A 20,000-nucleotide genomic window follows, 5' to 3' on the forward strand; every position below is an offset into this window, starting at 1 on the left:
TACTAGTGCTGTCCCTGTACACACACACCTCACTAGTGCTGCCCCTGGACACACATACCTCACTAGTGCTGTCCCTGTACACACACACCTCACTAGTGCTGCCCCTGGACACACATACCCTCACTAGTGCTGTCCCTGTACACACACACTTCACTAGTGCTGTCCCTGTACACACACACTTCACGAGTGCTGCCCCTGTACACACACACCTCACTAGTGCTGCCCCTGTACACACACACCTCACTAGTGCTGCCCCTGGACACACATACCTCACTAGTGCTGTCCCTGTACACACACACTTCACTAGTGCTGTCCCTGAACACACACACTTCACGAGTGCTGTCCCTGTACACACATACCTCACTAGTGCTGTCCCTGTACTCACACACTTCACGACGTGCTGTCCCTGTACACACACACCTCACTAGTGCTGTCCCTGTACACACACACTTCACGAGTGCTGTCCCTGTACACACACACTTCACTAGTGCTGTCCCTGTACACATACACCTCACTGGTGCTGTCCCCTGTACACACACACTTCACTAGTGCTGTCCCTGTACACACACACCTCACTAGTGCTGCCCCTGTACACACACACCTCACTGGTGCTGTCCCTGTACACACACACTTCACTAGTGCTGTTTCTGTACACACACACTTCACTAGTGCTGTCCCTGTACACACACACTTCACTAGTGCTGTCCCTGTACACACACACCTCACTAGTGCTGTCCCTGTACACACACACTTCACTAGTGCTGTCCCTGTACACACACACTTCACTAGTGCTGTCCCTGGACACACACACCTCACTAGTGCTGTCCCTGTACACACACACCTCACTAGTGCTGTCCCTGTACACACACACTTCACGAGTGCTGTCCCTGTACACACACACCTCACTGGTGCTGTCCCTGTACACACACACTTCACTAGTGCTGTCCCTGTACACACACACCTCACTAGTGCTGTCCCTGTACACACACACCTCACTAGTGCTGTCCCTGTACACACACACTTCACGAGTGCTGTCCCTGTACACACACACCTCACTGGTGCTGTCCCTGTACACACACACCTCACTAGTGCTGTCCCTGTACACACACACACTTCACTAGTGCTGTCCCTGGACACACACACCTCACTAGTGCTGCCCCTGTACACACACACCTTCACTAGTGCTGTCCCTGTACACACACACACTTCACTAGTGCTGTCCCTGTACACACACACCTCACTAGTGCTGTCCCTGTACACACACACTTCACTAGTGCTGTCCCTGTACACACACACCTCACTAGTGCTGTCCCTGTACACACACACCTCACTAGTGCTGCCCCTGTACACACACACCTCACTGGTGCTGTCCCTGTACACACACACTTCACTAGTGCTGTTTCTGTACACACACACTTCACTAGTGCTGTCCCTGTACACACACACCTCACTAGTGCTGCCCCTGGACACACACACTTCACTAGTGCTGTCCCTGTACACACACACCTCACTAGTGCTGTCCCTGTACACACACACCTCACTAGTGCTGCCCCTGTACACACACACCTCACTGGTGCTGTCCCTGTACACACACACTTCACTAGTGCTGTTTCTGTACACACACACCTCACTAGTGCTGTCCCTGTACACACACACTTCACTAGTGCTGTCCCTGTACACACACACTTCACTAGTGCTGTCCCTGTACACACACACTTCACTAGTGCTGTCCCTGGACACACACACCTCACTAGTGCTGTCCCTGTACACACACACCTCACTAGTGCTGTCCCTGTACACACACACTTCACGAGTGCTGTCCCTGTACACACACACCTCACTGGTGCTGTCCCTGTACACACACACCTCACTAGTGCTGTCCCTGTACACACACACTTCACGAGTGCTGTCCCTGTACACACACACCTCACTGGTGCTGTCCCTGTACACACACACCTCACTAGTGCTGTCCCTGTACACACACACACTTCACTAGTGCTGTCCCTGGACACACACACCTCACTAGTGCTGCCCCTGTACACACACACACTTCACTAGTGCTGTCCCTGTACACACACACACTTCACTAGTGCTGTCCCTGTACACACACACCTCACTAGTGCTGTCCCTGTACACACACACACTTCACTAGTGCTGTCCCTGTACACACACACCTCACGAGTGCTGCCCCTGTACACACACACCTCACTGGTGCTGTCCCTGTACACACACACCTCACTAGTGCTGTCCCTGTACACACACACCTCACTAGTGCTGTCCCTGTACACACACACTTCACGAGTGCTGTCCCTGTACACACACACCTCACTGGTGCTGTCCCTGTACACACACACCTCACTAGTGCTGTCCCTGTACACACACACTTCACGAGTGCTGTCCCTGTACACACACACCTCACTGGTGCTGTCCCTGTACACACACACCTCACTAGTGCTGTCCCTGTACACACACACACTTCACTAGTGCTGTCCCTGGACACACACACCTCACTAGTGCTGCCCCTGTACACACACACACTTCACTAGTGCTGTCCCTGTACACACACACACTTCACTAGTGCTGTCCCTGTACACACACACCTCACTAGTGCTGTCCCTGTACACACACACACTTCACTAGTGCTGTCCCTGTACACACACACCTCACGAGTGCTGCCCCTGTACACACACACCTCACTGGTGCTGTCCCTGTACACACATACCTCACTGGTGCTGTCCCTGTACACACACACACTTCACTAGTGCTGTCCCTGGACACACACACCTCACTAGTGCTGCCCCTGTACACACACACACACTTCACTAGTGCTGTCCCTGGACACACACACCTCACTAGTGCTGTCCCTGTACACACACACACTTCACTAGTGCTGTCCCTGTACACACACACCTCACTAGTGCTGTCCCTGTACACACACACACTTCACTAGTGCTGTCCCTGTACACACACACCTCACGAGTGCTGCCCCTGTACACACACACCTCACTGGTGCTGTCCCTGTACACACACACCTCACTAGTGCTGTCCCTGTACACACACACCTCACTAGTGCTGTCCCTGGACACACACACCTCACTAGTGCTGTCCCTGTACACACACACCTCACTAGTGCTGTCCCTGTACACACACACTTCACGAGTGCTGTCCCTGTACACACACACCTCACTGGTGCTGTCCCTGTACACACACACCTCACTAGTGCTGTCCCTGTACACACACACTTCACGAGTGCTGTCCCTGTACACACACACCTCACTGGTGCTGTCCCTGTACACACACACCTCACTAGTGCTGTCCCTGTACACACACACACTTCACTAGTGCTGTCCCTGGACACACACACCTCACTAGTGCTGCCCCTGTACACACACACACTTCACTAGTGCTGTCCCTGTACACACACACACTTCACTAGTGCTGTCCCTGTACACACACACCTCACTAGTGCTGTCCCTGTACACACACACACTTCACTAGTGCTGTCCCTGTACACACACACCTCACGAGTGCTGCCCCTGTACACACACACCTCACTGGTGCTGTCCCTGTACACACATACCTCACTGGTGCTGTCCCTGTACACACACACACTTCACTAGTGCTGTCCCTGGACACACACACCTCACTAGTGCTGCCCCTGTACACACACACACACTTCACTAGTGCTGTCCCTGGACACACACACCTCACTAGTGCTGTCCCTGTACACACACACCTCACTCGTGCTGCCCCTGGACACACACACCTCACTAGTGCTGACCCTGTACACACACACTTCACTAGTGCTGTCCCTGTACACACACACCTCACTAGTGCTGTCCCTGTACACACACACCTCACTAGTGCTGTCCCTGTACACACACACCTCACTCGTGCTGCCCCTGGACACACACACCTCACTAGTGCTGCCCCTGTACACACACACTTCACTCGTGCTGTACCTGTACACACACACCTCACTAGTGCTGTCCCTGTAGACACACACCTCACTAGTGCTGTCCCTGTACACACACACCTCACTCGTGCTGCCCCCGGACACACACACCTCACTCATGCTGTCCCTGTACACACACACCTCACTCGTGCTGCCCCTGGACACACACACCTCACTAGTGCTGTCCCTGTACACACACACCTCACTAGTGCTGCCCCTGGACACACACCCCCCCCAATACCCATCAATATGCACCCAGTGAGTAAGAGGCATCGATCAAATGGCACGGAGGCCATTCAGCCCATTGTGGCAGTGCCAGCTCTTTGTTGGACCAAACCAAAACGAATCCCATTGCCCCATTCCCTCACCACTGTCCACAATAGAAACAAAAAAGGAAGAGATAGAGAGAGATAAAAAAAGGTTTTTTTTTGATTAGCTGGGCTCTTGTCACCTGTGAGAAAGATACAGCACAGGAGAGGGATGATACAGGGATTGAAGTTAAGGAGGAGGAGTGTGAAATATTGGATTGGGATAAACATAGTGAGAGAGGAAATATTAAGGGGATCAGCATCTTCGAAAGTGGATAAATCGCCAGGCCCGGATGAAATGTATCCCAGGCTGTTAAGAGAAGCCAGGGAGGTAATAGCGGAGGCTCTGACCATCATTTTCCAAACTTCACTGGATACAGGCGTGGTGCCGGAGGATTGGAGGACTGCTAACGTTGTACCGTTGTTTAAAAAGGGAGCGAGGGACAGACCGAGTAATTCCAGGCCAGTCAATCTCACCTCGGTGGTGGGCAAATTATTGGAATCAATTGTGTGGGACAGGATAAACTGTCATTGAGAAAGGCACGGACTAATCAAGGACAGTCAGCACGGATTTGTTAAGAGGAGGTCGTGTCCGACGAACTTGATTGAATTTTTTGAGGTGACAAGGAGGGTCGATGAGGGGAGCATAACTGATGTAGTCTACGTGGATTTTAGCAAGACTTTAGACAAGGTCCCACATGGCAGATTGGTCAAAAAAGTAAAGGCCCATGGGATCCAAGGGAAAGTGGCAAATTGGATCCAAGATTGTCTCAATGGCAGGAAGCAAAGGGTAATGGTTGACGGGTGTTTTTGTGACTGGAAGGCTGTTTCCAGTGGGGTTCCGCAGGGCTCGGTACTGGGTCCTTTGCTTTTTCTGGTATACATTAACGATTTGGACTTGAATGTGGGGGGCTTGATCAAGAAGTTTGCAAATGATACAAAAATTGGCTGTGTGGTTGATAGTGAGGAGGAAAGCTGTAGACTGCAGGAAGATATCAATGAACTGGTCAGGTGGGCAGAAAAGTGGCAAATGGAGTTCAATCCGGAGAAGTGTGAGGACGGACCACCAGGCACCGGACACGACAAAGGCAAACCAAGCCCAGTCGACCCTGCAAAGTCCTCCTCACTAACATCTGAGGGGCTTGTGCCAAAATTGGGAGAGCTTTCACACAGACTAGTCAAGCAACAGCCTGACATCGCCATACTCACAGAAACATACCTTTCAGCCAACGTCCCAGACTCTTCCATCACCATCCCTGGGTATGTCCAGTCCCACCGGCAGGACAGACCCACCAGAGGTGGTGGTACAGTGATATACAGTCAGGAGGGAGTGGCTCTGGGAGTCCTCAACATTGACTCTGGACCACATGAAATCTCATGGCATCAGGTCAAACATGGGCAAGGAAACCTCCTGCTGATTACCACCTACCGCCCTCCCTCAGCTGATGAATCAGTCCTCCTCCATGTTGAGCACCACTTGGAGGAAGCACTGAGGGTAACAAGGGCACAGAATGTACTCTGGGTGGGGGACTTCAATGTCCATCACCAAGAGTGGCTCGGGAGCACCACTACTGACCGAGCTGGCCGAGTCCTGAAGGCCATAGCTACCAGACTGGGCCTGTGGCAGGTGGTGAGCGAACCAACAGGAGGGAGAAACTTACTTGACCTCGTCCTCACCAATCGACCTGTCGCAAATGCATCTGTCCATGACAGTATTGGTAGGAGTGACCACCGCACAGTCCTCGTGGAGACACGATCCTATCTTCAATCTGAGGACACCATCCAACGTGTTGTGTGGCACTACCACCGTGCTAAATGGGATAGATTCAGAACAGATCTAGCAGCTCAAAACTGGGCATCCATGAGGTGCTGTGGGCCATCAGCAGAAGAATTGTATTCCAGCACAATCTGTAACCTCATGGCCCAGCATATTCCTCACTCTACCATTACCAACAAGCCAGGGGATCAACCCTGGGACATTGGGACCGGTTCTGGGGAAGGTGGGACCTGCACAAGCGGGACGGGTTACACCCGAGCAGGACCGGGACCAATGTCCTCGCGGGGGTGTTTGCTAGTGCTGTTGGGGAAGGTTTAAATTAGAGTGGCAGGGGGATGGGAACCTGAGTGGGGAGTCAGAAGGGAGTAAAGTTGAGAGCAGCAAGAGAGGGGAAGACCCAGGGGGAATTTACAATACAAATAGTACAAACAGTTGTTCAAGAACAAGTGAAAGGGAAAAGCGTAGAGCAGCAGAAAGAAAGTGTACTTTAGACACTACAGATAAAGTGAAAACTAGAAGGCATAACCCAGCATCAAAGCTGAAGGTCAGGCTCGGGTGTGTGTCCCAACTAAGAGTTCTATATACAAATGCACGGAGTATAAGGAATAAATTAAATGAACTACAGGTTCAAATTCAAATTGGAGGGTATGACATGATAGCTATTACTGAGACATGGCTGCAGGATGGTCAGGATTGGGAACTAAATATACCAGGTTATAAGGTCTACAGGAGAGATAGGGAAAATGGAAGAGGGGGAGGAGTAGCCTTAATGATTAGAGATGAAATCACTTCAATGATAAAGGAGGATATAACGAGAGGTAAGCAGCCAACAGAGACCTTATGGGTTGAATTGAGAAATAGGAAAGGATCTGAGACTATAGTGGGAGTTGTGTATAGGAGCCCTGGCAGCAGCTCTGAAGTGCGAGATTGTATAGAATCGGTGCTAGAATCGATTTCATTCTTGGACACACGAATCTCCATCAAAGACGGGCACCTCAGCACCTCACTCGACCGCAAGCCCACGGACAACCTCACGATGCTCCACTTCTCCAGCTTCCACCCTAACCACGTCAAAGAGGCCATCCCCTATGGACAGGCCCTGCGAATACACAGGGTCTGCTCAGACAAGGAGGAACGCGATGGACACCTACAGACGCTGAAAGACGCCCTCGTAAGAACGGGATATGACGCTCGACTCATCGATCGACAGTTCCGACGGGCCACAGCAAAAAATCGCATAGACCTCCTCAGGAGACTAACACGGGACGCAACCAACAGAGTACCCTTTGTCATCCAGTACTTCCCTGGAGCGGAGAAACTACGCCATGTTCTCCGCAGCCTTCAACATGTCATCAATGACGACGAACACCTCGCTATGGCCATCCCCACACCTCCACGACTCGCCTTTAAACAGCCACCCAACCTCAAACAGACCATCGTTCGCAGCAAGTTACCCAGCCTTCAGGAGAACAGCGTCCACGACGCCACACAACCCTGCCACGGCAACCTCTGCAAGACATGCCAGATCATCGACACAGATACCACCATCACACGAGAGGACACCACCCACCAGGTGCATGGTTCATACTCCTGTGACTCGGCCAACGTTGTCTACCTCATACGTTGCAGGAAAGGATGCCCCAGAGCATGGTACATTGGCGAGACCATGCAGACGCTGCGACAACGGATGAACGGACACCGCGCAACAATCGCCAAACAGGAGGGTTCCCTCCCAGTCGGGGAACACTTCAGCAGTCATGGACATTCATCCACCGACCTTCGGGTAAGCGTACTCCAAGGCGGCCTTCGAGACACACGACAACGCAAAATCGTCGAGCAGAAATTGATAGCCAAGTTCCGCACCCATGAGGACGGCCTCAACCGGGATCTTGGGTTCATGTCACGCTACACGTTACCCCACCAGCGAACAAATGTTATCTGTTTTTAATATAACGGGTCAGTTGCTGTCTTTTCTATGTTTCTACCTCTCTATCTCTGTTTTTTTTTGTTTGTTGTTTTTTTTTGGTGATTTGTATATTCGGAGACCTTGCAGGTAACACCTGTCTGTCTGCACACTGATTGCCTTGGCAACGGGCAGTTGAAAAAACTGTCTGTAATCACCAAGCATTGTTCTGTGATGTATAAATGCGATTTCATTTCGAGGATTTCATTTCCACATCGTTCACCTGAGGAAGGAGGAAGCCTCCGAAAGCTTGTGAATTTAAAATAAAATTGCTGGACTATAACTTGGTGTTGTAAAATTGTTTACAAGAGTTCAATGTAGTGTTTGCAAGGGAAAAAAGTGAATCAGCTGCTAAGATTCCAGACTTGGGTAAGGCCGACTTCAATGGGATGAGACAGAGACTGTCCACAGTAAACTGGGCAAATCTGTTAATGGGTAAAACGACTGATGATCAGTGGGAAATGTTTAAAGAAACATTTAACGTGATACAGAATCGGTTTATACCCCTGAGGGGCAAGAACTCTACTTGCCAAAAAAACCAGCCATGGACAACTAAAGAGGTAAGGGAGAGTATAAGACATAAGGAAAGGGCATACAAAATGGCGAGTGGGAAAGATACAAAGATCAACAAAGGGTCACAAAACAGACAGTAAGAGCTACAAGAAGAGAGTATGAAAAGAAACTTGCAAGGGATATCAAAACCAATACAAAGAACTTTTAGAGTTATATTGGGAAAAAGAGGGTGATCAGGAGCAGTGTTGGCCCCTTAAAAACTGAAAGTGGGGATATTGTCATTGACAATGGGGAAATGGCGGACATGTTGAACGATTACTTTGCGTCAGTATTTACTGTGGAAAAAGAGGATAGCATGCCGGAAATCCCAAGAAAACTTATAATGAATCGGGGACAGGGACTCGATAAAATTAACATCAGTAAAGCAACAGTAATGAAGAAAATAATCGCACTAAAGAGTGACAAATCCCCAGGACCAGATGGTTTCCATCCCAGGGTTTTAAAGGAAGTAGGTGAGCACATTGCAGATGCCCTAACTATAATCTTTCAAAGTTCTCGAGATTCAGGAACTGTCCCTCTAGATTGGAAAATTGCACATGTCACTCCGCTTTTTAAGAAAGAAGAGAGAGGGAAACCGGGGAATTATAGACCAGTTAGCCTAACATCTGTTGTGGGGAAAATGCTGGAGTCTATAATTAAAGATAGGGTGACTGAACACCTCGAGAATTTTCAGTTAATCAGAGAGAGCCAGCATGGATTTGTGAAAGGTAGGTCGTGCCTGACAAACCTGATTGAATTTTTTGAAGAGGTGACTAAAGTAGTGGACAGGGGAATGTCAATGGATGTTATTTATATGGACTTCCAGAAGGCATTTGATAAGGTCCCACATAAGAGACTGTTAGCTAAGATAGAAGCCCATGGAATCGAGGGAAAAGTATGGACTTGGTTAGGAAGTTGGCTGAGCGAAAGGCGACAGAGAGTAGGGATAATGGGAAGGTACTCACATTGGCAGGATGTGACTAGTGGAGTCCCGCAGGGATCTGTCTTGGGGCCTCAATTATTCACAATATTTATTAACGACTTAGATGAAGGCATAGAAAGTCTCATATCTAAGTTTGTCGATGACACAAAGATTGGTAGCATTGTAAGCAGTGTAGATGAAAACATAAAATTACAAAGGGATATTGATAGATTAGGTGAATGGGCAAAACTGTGGCAAATGGAATTCAATGTAGACAAATGTGAGGTCATCCACTTTGGATCAAAAAAGGATAGAACAGGGTACTTTCTAAATGGTAAAAAGTTAAAAACAGTGGATGTCCAAAGGGACTTAGGGGTTCAGGTACATCGATCATTGAAGTGTCATGAACAGGTGCAGAAAATAATCAAGAAGGCTAATGGAATGCTGGCCTTTATATCTCGAGGACTGGAGTACAAGGGGGCAGAAGTTATGCTGCAGCTATACAAAACCCTGGTTAGACCGCACCTGGAGTACTGTGAGCAGTTCTGGGCACCGCACCTTCGGAAGGACATATTGGCCTTGGAGGGAGTGATAAGTACTTGGAACGGAATAATTTACAAGGCTATGGGGAAAGGGTGGGGTGTGGGACCAGCTGGATTGCTCTTTCAAAGAGCCGACACAGGCTCGATGGGCCAAATGGCCTCCCCCTCGAATCATAGAAACTTTACGGCACAGGAGGAGACCATTCGGCCCATTGTGTCTGCACCGGCTGAGAAACGAGTCACCCAGCCTCATCCCACTTTCCCGCACTTGGTCCGTAGCCCTGCAGGTCACGGCTCTTCAGGGGCACATCCAGGGATTTTATAAATGAGTTGAGGGTTTCTGTCTCGACCATCCTTTCAGGCAGTGAGTTCCAGACTCCCACCACCCTCTGGGTGAAAACATTTCTCCTCAGCTCCCCTCTAATCCTTCTACCAATCACTTTAAATCTATGCCTCCTGGTTATTGACCTCTCTGCTAAGAGAAATAGGTCCTTCCTATCCTCTCTATCTGGGCCCCTCATAATTTTATACACCTCAATTAAATCTCCCCTCAGCCTCCTCTGTTCCAAGGAAAACAACCCCAGCCAATCCAATCTTTCCTCATAGCTAAAATTCTCCAGTCCTGGCAACATCCCCGTAAATCTCCTCTGCACCCTCTCGAGTGCAATCACATCCTTCCTGTAATGTGGTGACCAGAACTGTGCTCAGTACTCAAGCTGTGGCCTAACTAGTGTTTTATACAGTTCCAGCATAACCTCCCTGCTTTTATATTCTATGCCTCGGCTAATAAAGGAAAGTATTCCTTATGCCTTTTTAACCACCTTATCAACCTGTCCTGCTACCTTCAGGGATCTGTGGACATGCACTCCAAGGTCCCTCACTTCCTCTACACCTCTCAGTATCCTCCCATTTATTGTGTATTCCCTTGCCTTGTTTGCTCTCCCCAAATGCATTACCTCACACTTCTCCGGATTGAACTCCATTTGCCACTTTTCTGCCCACCTGACCAGTCCATTGATATCTTCCTGCAGTCTGCAGCTTTCCTCCTCACTATCAACCACACGGCCTATCTTTGTGTCATCTGCAAATTTCTTAATCATGCCCCCTACGTTTAAGTCCAAATCATTAATATATACCACAAAAAGCAAGGGACCCAGTACTGAGCCCTGCAGAACCCCACTGGAAACAGCCTTCCAGTCACAAAAACACCCGTCGACCATTACCCTTTGCTTCCTGCCACTGAGACAATTTTGGATCCAATTTGCCACTTTCCCTTGGATCCGGGCCTTTCTAAGTGACAGTTTATCCTGTCTCTCACAATTGATTCCAATAATTTGCCCACCACCGAGGTTTGACTGACTGGCCTGGAATTTCTCGGTCTATCCCTCGCTCCCTTTTTAAACAACGGTACAGCGTTAGCAATCCTCCAATCCTCCGGCACCACGCCTGTATCCAGTGAAGTTTGGAAAATGATTGTTAAAGCCTCCGCTATTTCCTCCCTGGCTTCTTTTAACAGCCTGGGATACATTTCATCCGGGCCTGGTGATTTATCCACTTTCAAAGATGCTGATCCCCTTAATACTTCCTCTCTCACTATGTTTATCCCAATCCAATATTTCACACTCCTCCTCCTTAACTTCAATCCCTGTATCATCCCTCTCCTTTGTGAAGACAGATGCAAAGTATTCATTAAGAACCATCCCCACATCTTCCACCTCCACACATAGTTTACCTTTTTGTCTCTAATAGGCCCGACTCTTTCCTTAATTATCCTCTTGCTCTTAGTGTATTTATAAAACATCTATGGGTTTTCTTTGATTTTACCTGCTAATATTTTTTCATGCCCTCTTTGCTTTCCTAATTTCCTTTTTAATTTCACCCCTGCACTTTCTAGGCTCATCTAAGCTTTTGGGTTGATCCCCTAGCTTGTTGGTAATGGTGGAGTGAGGAATATGCCGGGCCATGAGGTTACAGATTGTGCTGGAATACAATTCTGCTGCTGCTGATGGCCCACAGCGCCTCATGGATGCCCAGTTTTGAGCTGCAAGATCGGTTCTGAATCTATCCCATTTAGCACGGTGGTAGTGCCACACAACACGTTGGATGGTGTCCTCAGTGTGATTTGGATGAGAATTTAGGAGGCATGGTTTGTCAGTTTGCAGATGACACCAAGATTGGTGGCATTGTGGACAGTGAAGAAGGTTATCTCGGATTGCAACGGGATCTTGATAAATTGGGCCAGTGGGCCGATGAATGGCAGATGGAGTTTAATTTAGATAAATGTGAGGTGATGCATTTTGGGAGATCGAATCGGGCCAGGACCTACTCCGTTAATGGTAGGGTGTTGGGGAGAGTTATAGAACAAAGAGATCTAGGAGTACAGGTTCATAGCTCCTTGAAAGTGGAGTCACAGGTGGATAGGGTGGTGAAGAAGGCATTCAGCATGTTTGGTTTCATTGGTCAGAACATTGAATGCAGGAGTTGGGATGTCTTGTTGAAGTTGTACAGGGCATTGGTGAGGCCAGACTTGGAATACTGTGTACAGTTCTGGTCACCCTATTATAGAAAGGATATTATTAAACTGGAAAGAGTGCAGAAAAGATTTACTAGGATGCTACCGGGACTTGATGGTTTGACTTACAGGGAGAGGTTAGACAGACTGGGACTTTTTTCCCTGGAGAGTAGGAGGTTAAGGGGTGATCTTAAAGAAGTCTATAAAATAATGAGGGGCATAGATAAGGTAGATAGTCAAAATCTTTTCCCAAAGGTAGGGGAGCCTATAACGAGGGGGCATAGATTTAAGGTGAGAGGGGAGAGATACAAAAGGGTCCAGAGGGGCAATTTTTTCACTCAAAGGGTGGTGAGTGTCTGGAACGAGCTGCCAGAGGCAGTAGTAGAGGCGGGAACAATTTTGTCTTTTAAAAAGCATTTGGACAGTTACATGGGTAAGATGGGTATAGAGGGATATGGGCCAAGTGCAGGCAACTGGGACGAGCTTAGTGGTATAAACTGGGCGACATGGACATGTTGGGCCGAAGGGCCTGTTTCCATGTTGTAACTTCTATGATTCTATGATTCTATAAGATGGGACTTCGTCTCCACGACGATTGTGCGGTGGTCACTCCTACCAATACTGTCATGGACAGGTGCATCTGCGACAGGTAGATTGGTGAGGACGAGGTCAAGTAAGTTTTTCCCTCGTGTTGGTTCGCTCACCACCTGCCACAGGCCCAGTCTGACAGCTATGTCCTTCAGGACTCGGCCAGCTCGGTCAGTAGTGGTGCTACCGAGCCACTCTTGGTGATGGACATTGAAGTCCCCCACCCACAGTACATTCTGTGCCCTTGCTACCCTCAGTGCTTCCTCCAAGTGGTGCTCAACATGGAGGAGGACTGATTCATCAGCTGAGGGAGGGCGGTAGGTGGTAATCAGCAGGAGGTTTCCTTGCCCATGTTTGACCTGATGCCATGAGATTTAATGGGGTCCAGAGTCAATGTTGAGGACTCCCAGGGCCACTCCCTCCTGACTGTATATCACTGTACCGCCACCTCTGGTGGGTCTGTCCTGCCGGTGGGACAGGACATACCCAGGAATGGTGATGGAAGAGTCTGGGACGTTGGCTGAAAGGTATGATTGTGTGAGTATGGCTATGTCAGGCTGTTGCTTGACTAGTCTGTGGGACAGCTCTCCCAATTTTGGCACAAGTCCCCAGATGTTTACGCAGGCAGAAAGGAAATGGGTGACCGCCAGGCAGAGTAAAAGGACGAGGCAGTTCGAGCAGGAGTCCCCTGGGGCCATCTCCCTCTCAAACAGATATTCTGCTTTGGATACTGTTGGGGGAGATGGCTTATCAGGGGAATGCAGCAAGAGCCAGGTTCGGGGCACCACGGGTGGCTCTGCTGCACAGGAGGGGAGGAAGACCCACAGCAATGTGGTTGATTCTTAATTGCCCTCTGAAATGGCCTAGCAAGCCACTCAGTTGTAAAATCTCGCTACAAAAAGTCATAATAAGAATAAAACCGGACGGACCACCCGGCATCGGACCACTCGGCACCGGACACGACAACGGCAAAACACCAAGCCCAGTCGACCCTGCAAGGTCCTCCTTACTAACATCTGGGGACTTGTGCCAAAGTTGGGAGAGCTGTCCCACAGACTAGTCAAGCAACAGCCTGACATAGCCATACTCACAGAATCACACCTTTCAGCCAACGTCCCAGACTCTTCCATCACCATCCCTGGGTATGTCCTGTCCCACCGGCAGGACAGACCCACCAGAGGTGGTGGTACAGTGATATACAGTCAGGAGGGAGTGGCCCTGGGAGTCCTCAACATTGACTCTGGACCCCATGAAATCTCATGGCATCAGGTCAAACATGGGCAAGGAAACCTCCTGCTGATTACCACCTACCGTCCTCCCTCAGCTGATGAATCAGTCCTCCTCCATGTTGAGCACCACTTGGAGGAAGCACTGAGGGTAGCAAGGGCACAAAATGTACTCTGGGTGGGGGACTTCAATGTCCATCACCAAGAGTGGCTCGGTAGCACCACTACTGACCGAGCTGGCCGAGTCCTGAAGGACATAGCTGCTAGACTGGGCCTGCGGCAGGTGGTGAGCGAACCAACACGAGGGAAAAACTTACTTGACCTCGTCCTCACCAATCTACCTGTCGCAAATGCATCTGTCCATGACAGTATTGGTAGGAGTGACCACCGCACAGTCCTCGTGGAGATGAAATCCCGTCTTCGCACTGAGGACACCATCCAACGTGTTGTGTGGCACTACCACCGTGCTAAATGGGATAGATTCAGAACAGATCTAGCAGCTCAAAACTGGGCATCCATGAGGCGCTGTGGGCCATCAGCAGCAGCAGAATTGTATTCCAGCACAATCTGTAACCTCATGGCCTGGCATATTCCTCACTCTACCATTACCAACAAGCCAGGGGATCAACCCTGGTTCAATGAGGAGTGTAGAAGAGCATGCCAGGAACAGCACCAGGCGTACCTAAAAATGAGGTGCCAACCTGGTGAAGCTACAACTCAGGACCACATGCATGCTAAACAGCGGAAGCAATATGCTATAGACAGAGCTAAGCGATTCCACAACCAACGGATCAGATCAAAGCTCTGCAGTCCTGCCACATCCAGTCGTGAATGGTGGTGGACAATTAAACAACTAACGGGAGGAGGAGGCTCTGCAAACATCCCCATTCTCAATGATGGCGGAGTCCAGCACGTGAGTGCAAAAGACAAGGCTGAAGCATTTGCAACCATCTTCAGCCAGAAGTGCCGAGTGGATGATCCATCTCGGCCTCCTCCCGATATCCCCACCATCACGGAAGCCAGTCTTCGGCCAATTCGATTCACTCCACGTGATATCAAGAAACGGCTGAGTGCACTGGATACAGCAAAGGCTATGGGCCCCGACAACATCCCAGCTGTAGTGCTGAAGACTTGTGCTCCAGAACTAGCTGCGCCTCTAGCCAAGCTGTTCCAGTACAGCTACAACACTGGCATCTACCCGACAATGTGGAAAATTGCCCAGGTATGTCCTGTCCACAAAAAGCAGGACAAATCCAATCCGGCCAATTACCGCCCCATCAGTCTACTCTCAATCATCAGCAAAGTGATGGAAGGTGTCGTCGACAGTGCTATCAAGCGGCACTTACTCACCAATAACCTGCTCGCCGATGCTCAGTTTGGGTTCCGCCAGGACCACTCGGCTCCAGACCTCATTACAGCCTTGGTCCAAACATGGACAAAAGAGCTGAATTCCAGAGGTGAGGTGAGAGTGACTGCCCTTGACATCAAGGCAGCATTTGACCGAGTGTGGCACCAAGGAGCCCTAGTAAAATTGAAGTCAATGGGAATCAGGGGGAAAACTCTCCAGTGGCTGGAGTCATACCTAGCACAAAGGAAGATGGTAGTGGTTGTTGGAGGCCAATCATCTCAGCCCCAGGGCATTGCTGCAGGAGTTCCTCAGGGCAGTGTCCTCGGCCCAACCATCTTCAGCTGCTTCATCAATGACCTTCCCTCCATCATAAGGTCAGAAATGGGGATGTTCGCTGATGACTGCACAGTGTTCAGTTCCATTCGCAACCCCTCAGATAATGAAGCAGTCCGAGCCTGCATGCAGCAAGACCTGGACAACATCCAGGCTTGGGCTCATAAGTGGCAAGTAACATTCGCGCCAGATAAGTGCCAGGCAATGACCATCTCCAACAAGAGAGAGTCTAACCACCTCCCCTTGACATTCAACGGCATTACCATCGCCAAATCCCCCACCATCAACATCCTTGGGGTCACCATTGACCAGAAACTTAACTGGACCAGCCATATAAATACTGTGGCTACGAGAGCAGGTCAGAGGCTGGGTATTCTGCGGCGAGTGACTCACCTCCTGACTCCCCAAAGCCTTTCCACCATCTACAAGGCACAAGTCAGGAGTGTGATGGAATACTCTCCACTTGCCTGGATGAGTGCAGCTCCAACAACACTCAAGAAGCTCGACACCATCCAAGATAAAGCAGCCCGCTTGATTGGCACCCCATCCACCACCCTAAACATTCACTCCCTTCACCACCGGCGCACTGTGGCTGCAGTGTGTACCATCCACAGGATGCACTGCAGCAACTCGCCAAGGCTTCTTCGACAGCACCTCCCAAACCCGCGACCTCTACCACCTAGAAGGACAAGAGCAGCAGGCACATGGGAACAACACCACCTGCACGTTCCCCTCCAAGTCACACACCATCCCGACTTGGAAATATATCGCCGTTCCTTCATTGTCGCTGGGTCAAAATCCTGGAACTCCCTTCCTAACAGCACTGTGGGAGAACCTTCACAACACGGACTGCAGCGGTTCAAGAAGGCGGCTCACCACCACCTTCTCAAGGGCAATTAGGGATGGGCAATAAATGCCGGCCTCGCCAGCGATGCCCACATCCCGTGAACGAATATAAAAAAAAAAGAAGAGTGGCAGGGCCATAGTGAGAGGGGATTTGATTGTAAGGGGAACAGATAGGCGTTTCTGCGGCCGCAAACGTGACTCCAGGATGGTATGTTGCCTCCCTGGTGCTCGGGTCAAGGATGTCACGGAGCGGCTGCAGGGCATTCTGGAGGGGGAGGGTGAACAGCCAGTAGTCGTGGTCCATATCGGTGCCAACGACATAGGTAAAAATAGGGATGAAGTCCTGCAAGGTGAATTTAAGGAGTTAGGAGATAAATTAAAAAGCAGGACTTAAAAGGTAGTGATCTCAGGATTACTCCCAGTGCCACGTGCTAGTGAGTATAGGAACAGGAGAATAGACAGGATGAATGCGTGGCTGCAGGGATGGTGTAGGAGGGAGGGATTTAGATTCCTGGGACATTGGGACTAGTTCTGGGGAAGGTGGGACCTGGACAAGCGGGACGGGTTACACCCGAGCAGGACCGGGACCAATGTCCTCGCGGGGGTGTTTGCTCGTGCTGTTGGGGAAGGTTTAAACTAGAGTGGCAGGGGGATGGGAACCTGAGTGGGGAGTCAGAAGGGAATAAATTTAAGAGCAGGAAGAGAGGGGAAGACCCAGGGGAAATCTACAATACAAACAGTACAAACAGTTGTTCAAGAACAAGTGAAAGGGAAAAGCGTAGAGCAGCGGAAAGAAAGTGTACTTTAGGCACGACAGATAAAATAAAAACTAGAAGGCGTAAGGCGATTAACCCAGCATCAAAGCTGTGGCAGGGGGTTGGGAACCTGAGCAGGGAGACAGAGGAAAGTGTGTCAGGAAGGGACAGAAGGTATGGAGTAAAAGGTAAAGTGTTAAAAAAGGAAAAAGCAGGAACTAAGTGTCACAAAACATATTTGAAAGTTCTTTATCTGAATGCACGTAGCATTCATAACAAAATGGACGAGTTAACGGCACAAATAACTACGTATGGGTATGATCTTGTGGCCATTACAGAAACATAGCTGCAGGGTGACAACGACTGGGAATTAAATATGCCAGGGTATTTAACAATCAGGAAGGACAGGCAGGAAGGAAGGGGAGGTGGGGTGGCTAAGTTAATAAAGGAAGGAATCACTGTAATACAGAGAAATGATATTGGGACAAAGGACCAGGATAATGAAACAGTTTGGGTAGAGATAAGGAATAATAAGGGGAAAAAAACACGAGTGGGCGTAGTATATAGGCCTCCTAATAGTTGCAACTCTGCTGAAGAAGTATTGATCAGGAAATAGTTGGGGCATGTAATAAGGGAACAGCTATAATTATGGGGGATTTTAACTATCATATTAACTGGACAAATCAAATTGGGCAGGGCAGCCTTGAGGAAGAGTTTATTGAGTGTATTAGGGATGGATTTTTTGAGCAGTATGTAACTGATCCTACAAGGGGGCAGGCAACCTTGGACCTGGTCCTGTGTAATGAGCCAGGATTAATTAATAATGTCCTAGTTAAGGATCCCCTTGGAACGAGTGACCATAACATGGTTACATTCCATATCCAATTAGAGGGTGAGAAGGTTGGTTCTCAAACAAGCGTACTGAGCTTGAATAAAGGAGACTATGATGGTATGAGAGCGGAATTGATTAAAGTGGACTGGGAAAATAGATTAAAGGGTAAGACGGTACATGAGCAGTGGTGTTCATTCAAGGAGTTATTTTACAACTTTCAAAAAAAAAATATTCCACTGAGGAAAAAAGGGTGTAAAAGAAATGACAGCCATCCGTGGCTAAGTAAAGAAATTAAGGATAGTATCCGACTAAAAACAAGGACATATAAGGTAGCCAAAATTAGTGGGAGGATAGAAGATTGGGAAGTCTTCAAACGACAGCAAAAAGTAACGAAAGGATTGATTAAGAAAGGGAAGATAGATTATGAAAATAAATTAGCAAAAAATATAAAAACAGATAGCAAGAGTTTCTACAGTTATATAAAAAGAAAAAGGGTGGCTAAGGCAAACGTAGGTCCCTTAGAGGAGGAGACCGGGAAATTAATGGTGGGAAACATGGAGATGGCAAAAATGCTGAACAAATATTTTGTTTCAGTCTTTACGGTAGAGGACACTAAGAATATCCCAACACTGGACAAACAGGGGGCTCTCGGTGGGGAGAAGCTAAATACGATTAAAATCACAAAGGAATTGGTACTCAGTAAATTAATGGGACTCAAGGCGGATAAATCCCCTGGACCTGATGGCTTCCATCCCAGGGTCTTGAGGGAAGTGGCAGTCGGGATTGTGGATGCTTTGGTAATAATTTTCCAAAATTCTCTGGACTCGGCAAAGGTCCCGACAGATTGGAAAACTGCTAATGTAACACCCTTATTTATAAAGGGTAGTAGGCAGAAGGCTGGAAATTATAGACCAGTTAGCCTAACATCTGTGGTGGGTAAAATTTTGGAGTCTATTATTGAGGAGACATTAGCAGATTATTTGGATAAACATAATTTAATAGGACAAAGTCAGCATGACTTTATGAAGGGGAAGTCATGTCTGACAAATTTGCTTGAGTTCTTTGAGGACATAACGTACAGGGTGGATAAAGGGGAACCAGTGGACGTAGTGTATTTGGACTTCCAGAAGGCATTCGACAAGGTGCCACATAAAAGATTATTGCTCAAGATAAAGAATCACTGGATTGGGGGTATTATTCTGGCATGGATGGAGGATTGGTTATCTAACAGGAAGCAGAGAGTTGGGATAAATGGTTCATTCTCGGACTGGCAACCAGTCGCCAGTGGTGTTCCGCAGGGGTCGGTGCTGGGTCCCGAACTCTTTACAATCTATATTAACGATTTGGAGGAGGGGACCGAGTGTAACATATCAAAGTTTGCAGATGATACAAAGATGGGAGGGAAAGTGGAGAGTGAGGAGGACATAAAAAACCTACAAGGGGATATAGACAGGCTGGGTGAGTGGGCGGAGATTTGGCAGATGCAATACAATATTGGAAAATGTGAGGTTATGCACTTTGGCAGGAAAAATCAGAGAGCA

General features: G+C 48.9%; 1 protein-coding gene across 1 annotated transcript in view; it reads right to left on the minus strand.

Annotated features, from left to right (window-relative positions):
* LOC137310165 (rhotekin-like) overlaps positions 1-20,000 on the minus strand; it is a 226,226-nt gene that overhangs the window by 86,791 nt on the left and 119,435 nt on the right. The window contains exons 8-9 of the mRNA XM_067978137.1: positions 14,809-14,845; positions 9,163-9,198 (exon numbers count right to left, since the gene is read on the minus strand). Of these exons, the coding sequence (XP_067834238.1) occupies positions 9,163-9,198; positions 14,809-14,845 (73 nt within the window). The remainder of the gene's footprint in view (positions 1-9,162; positions 9,199-14,808; positions 14,846-20,000) is intronic.

This window comes from Heptranchias perlo, chromosome 1 (genome assembly GCF_035084215.1).
Source record: "Heptranchias perlo isolate sHepPer1 chromosome 1, sHepPer1.hap1, whole genome shotgun sequence".
Taxonomy (NCBI): Eukaryota; Metazoa; Chordata; class Chondrichthyes; order Hexanchiformes; family Hexanchidae; genus Heptranchias; species Heptranchias perlo.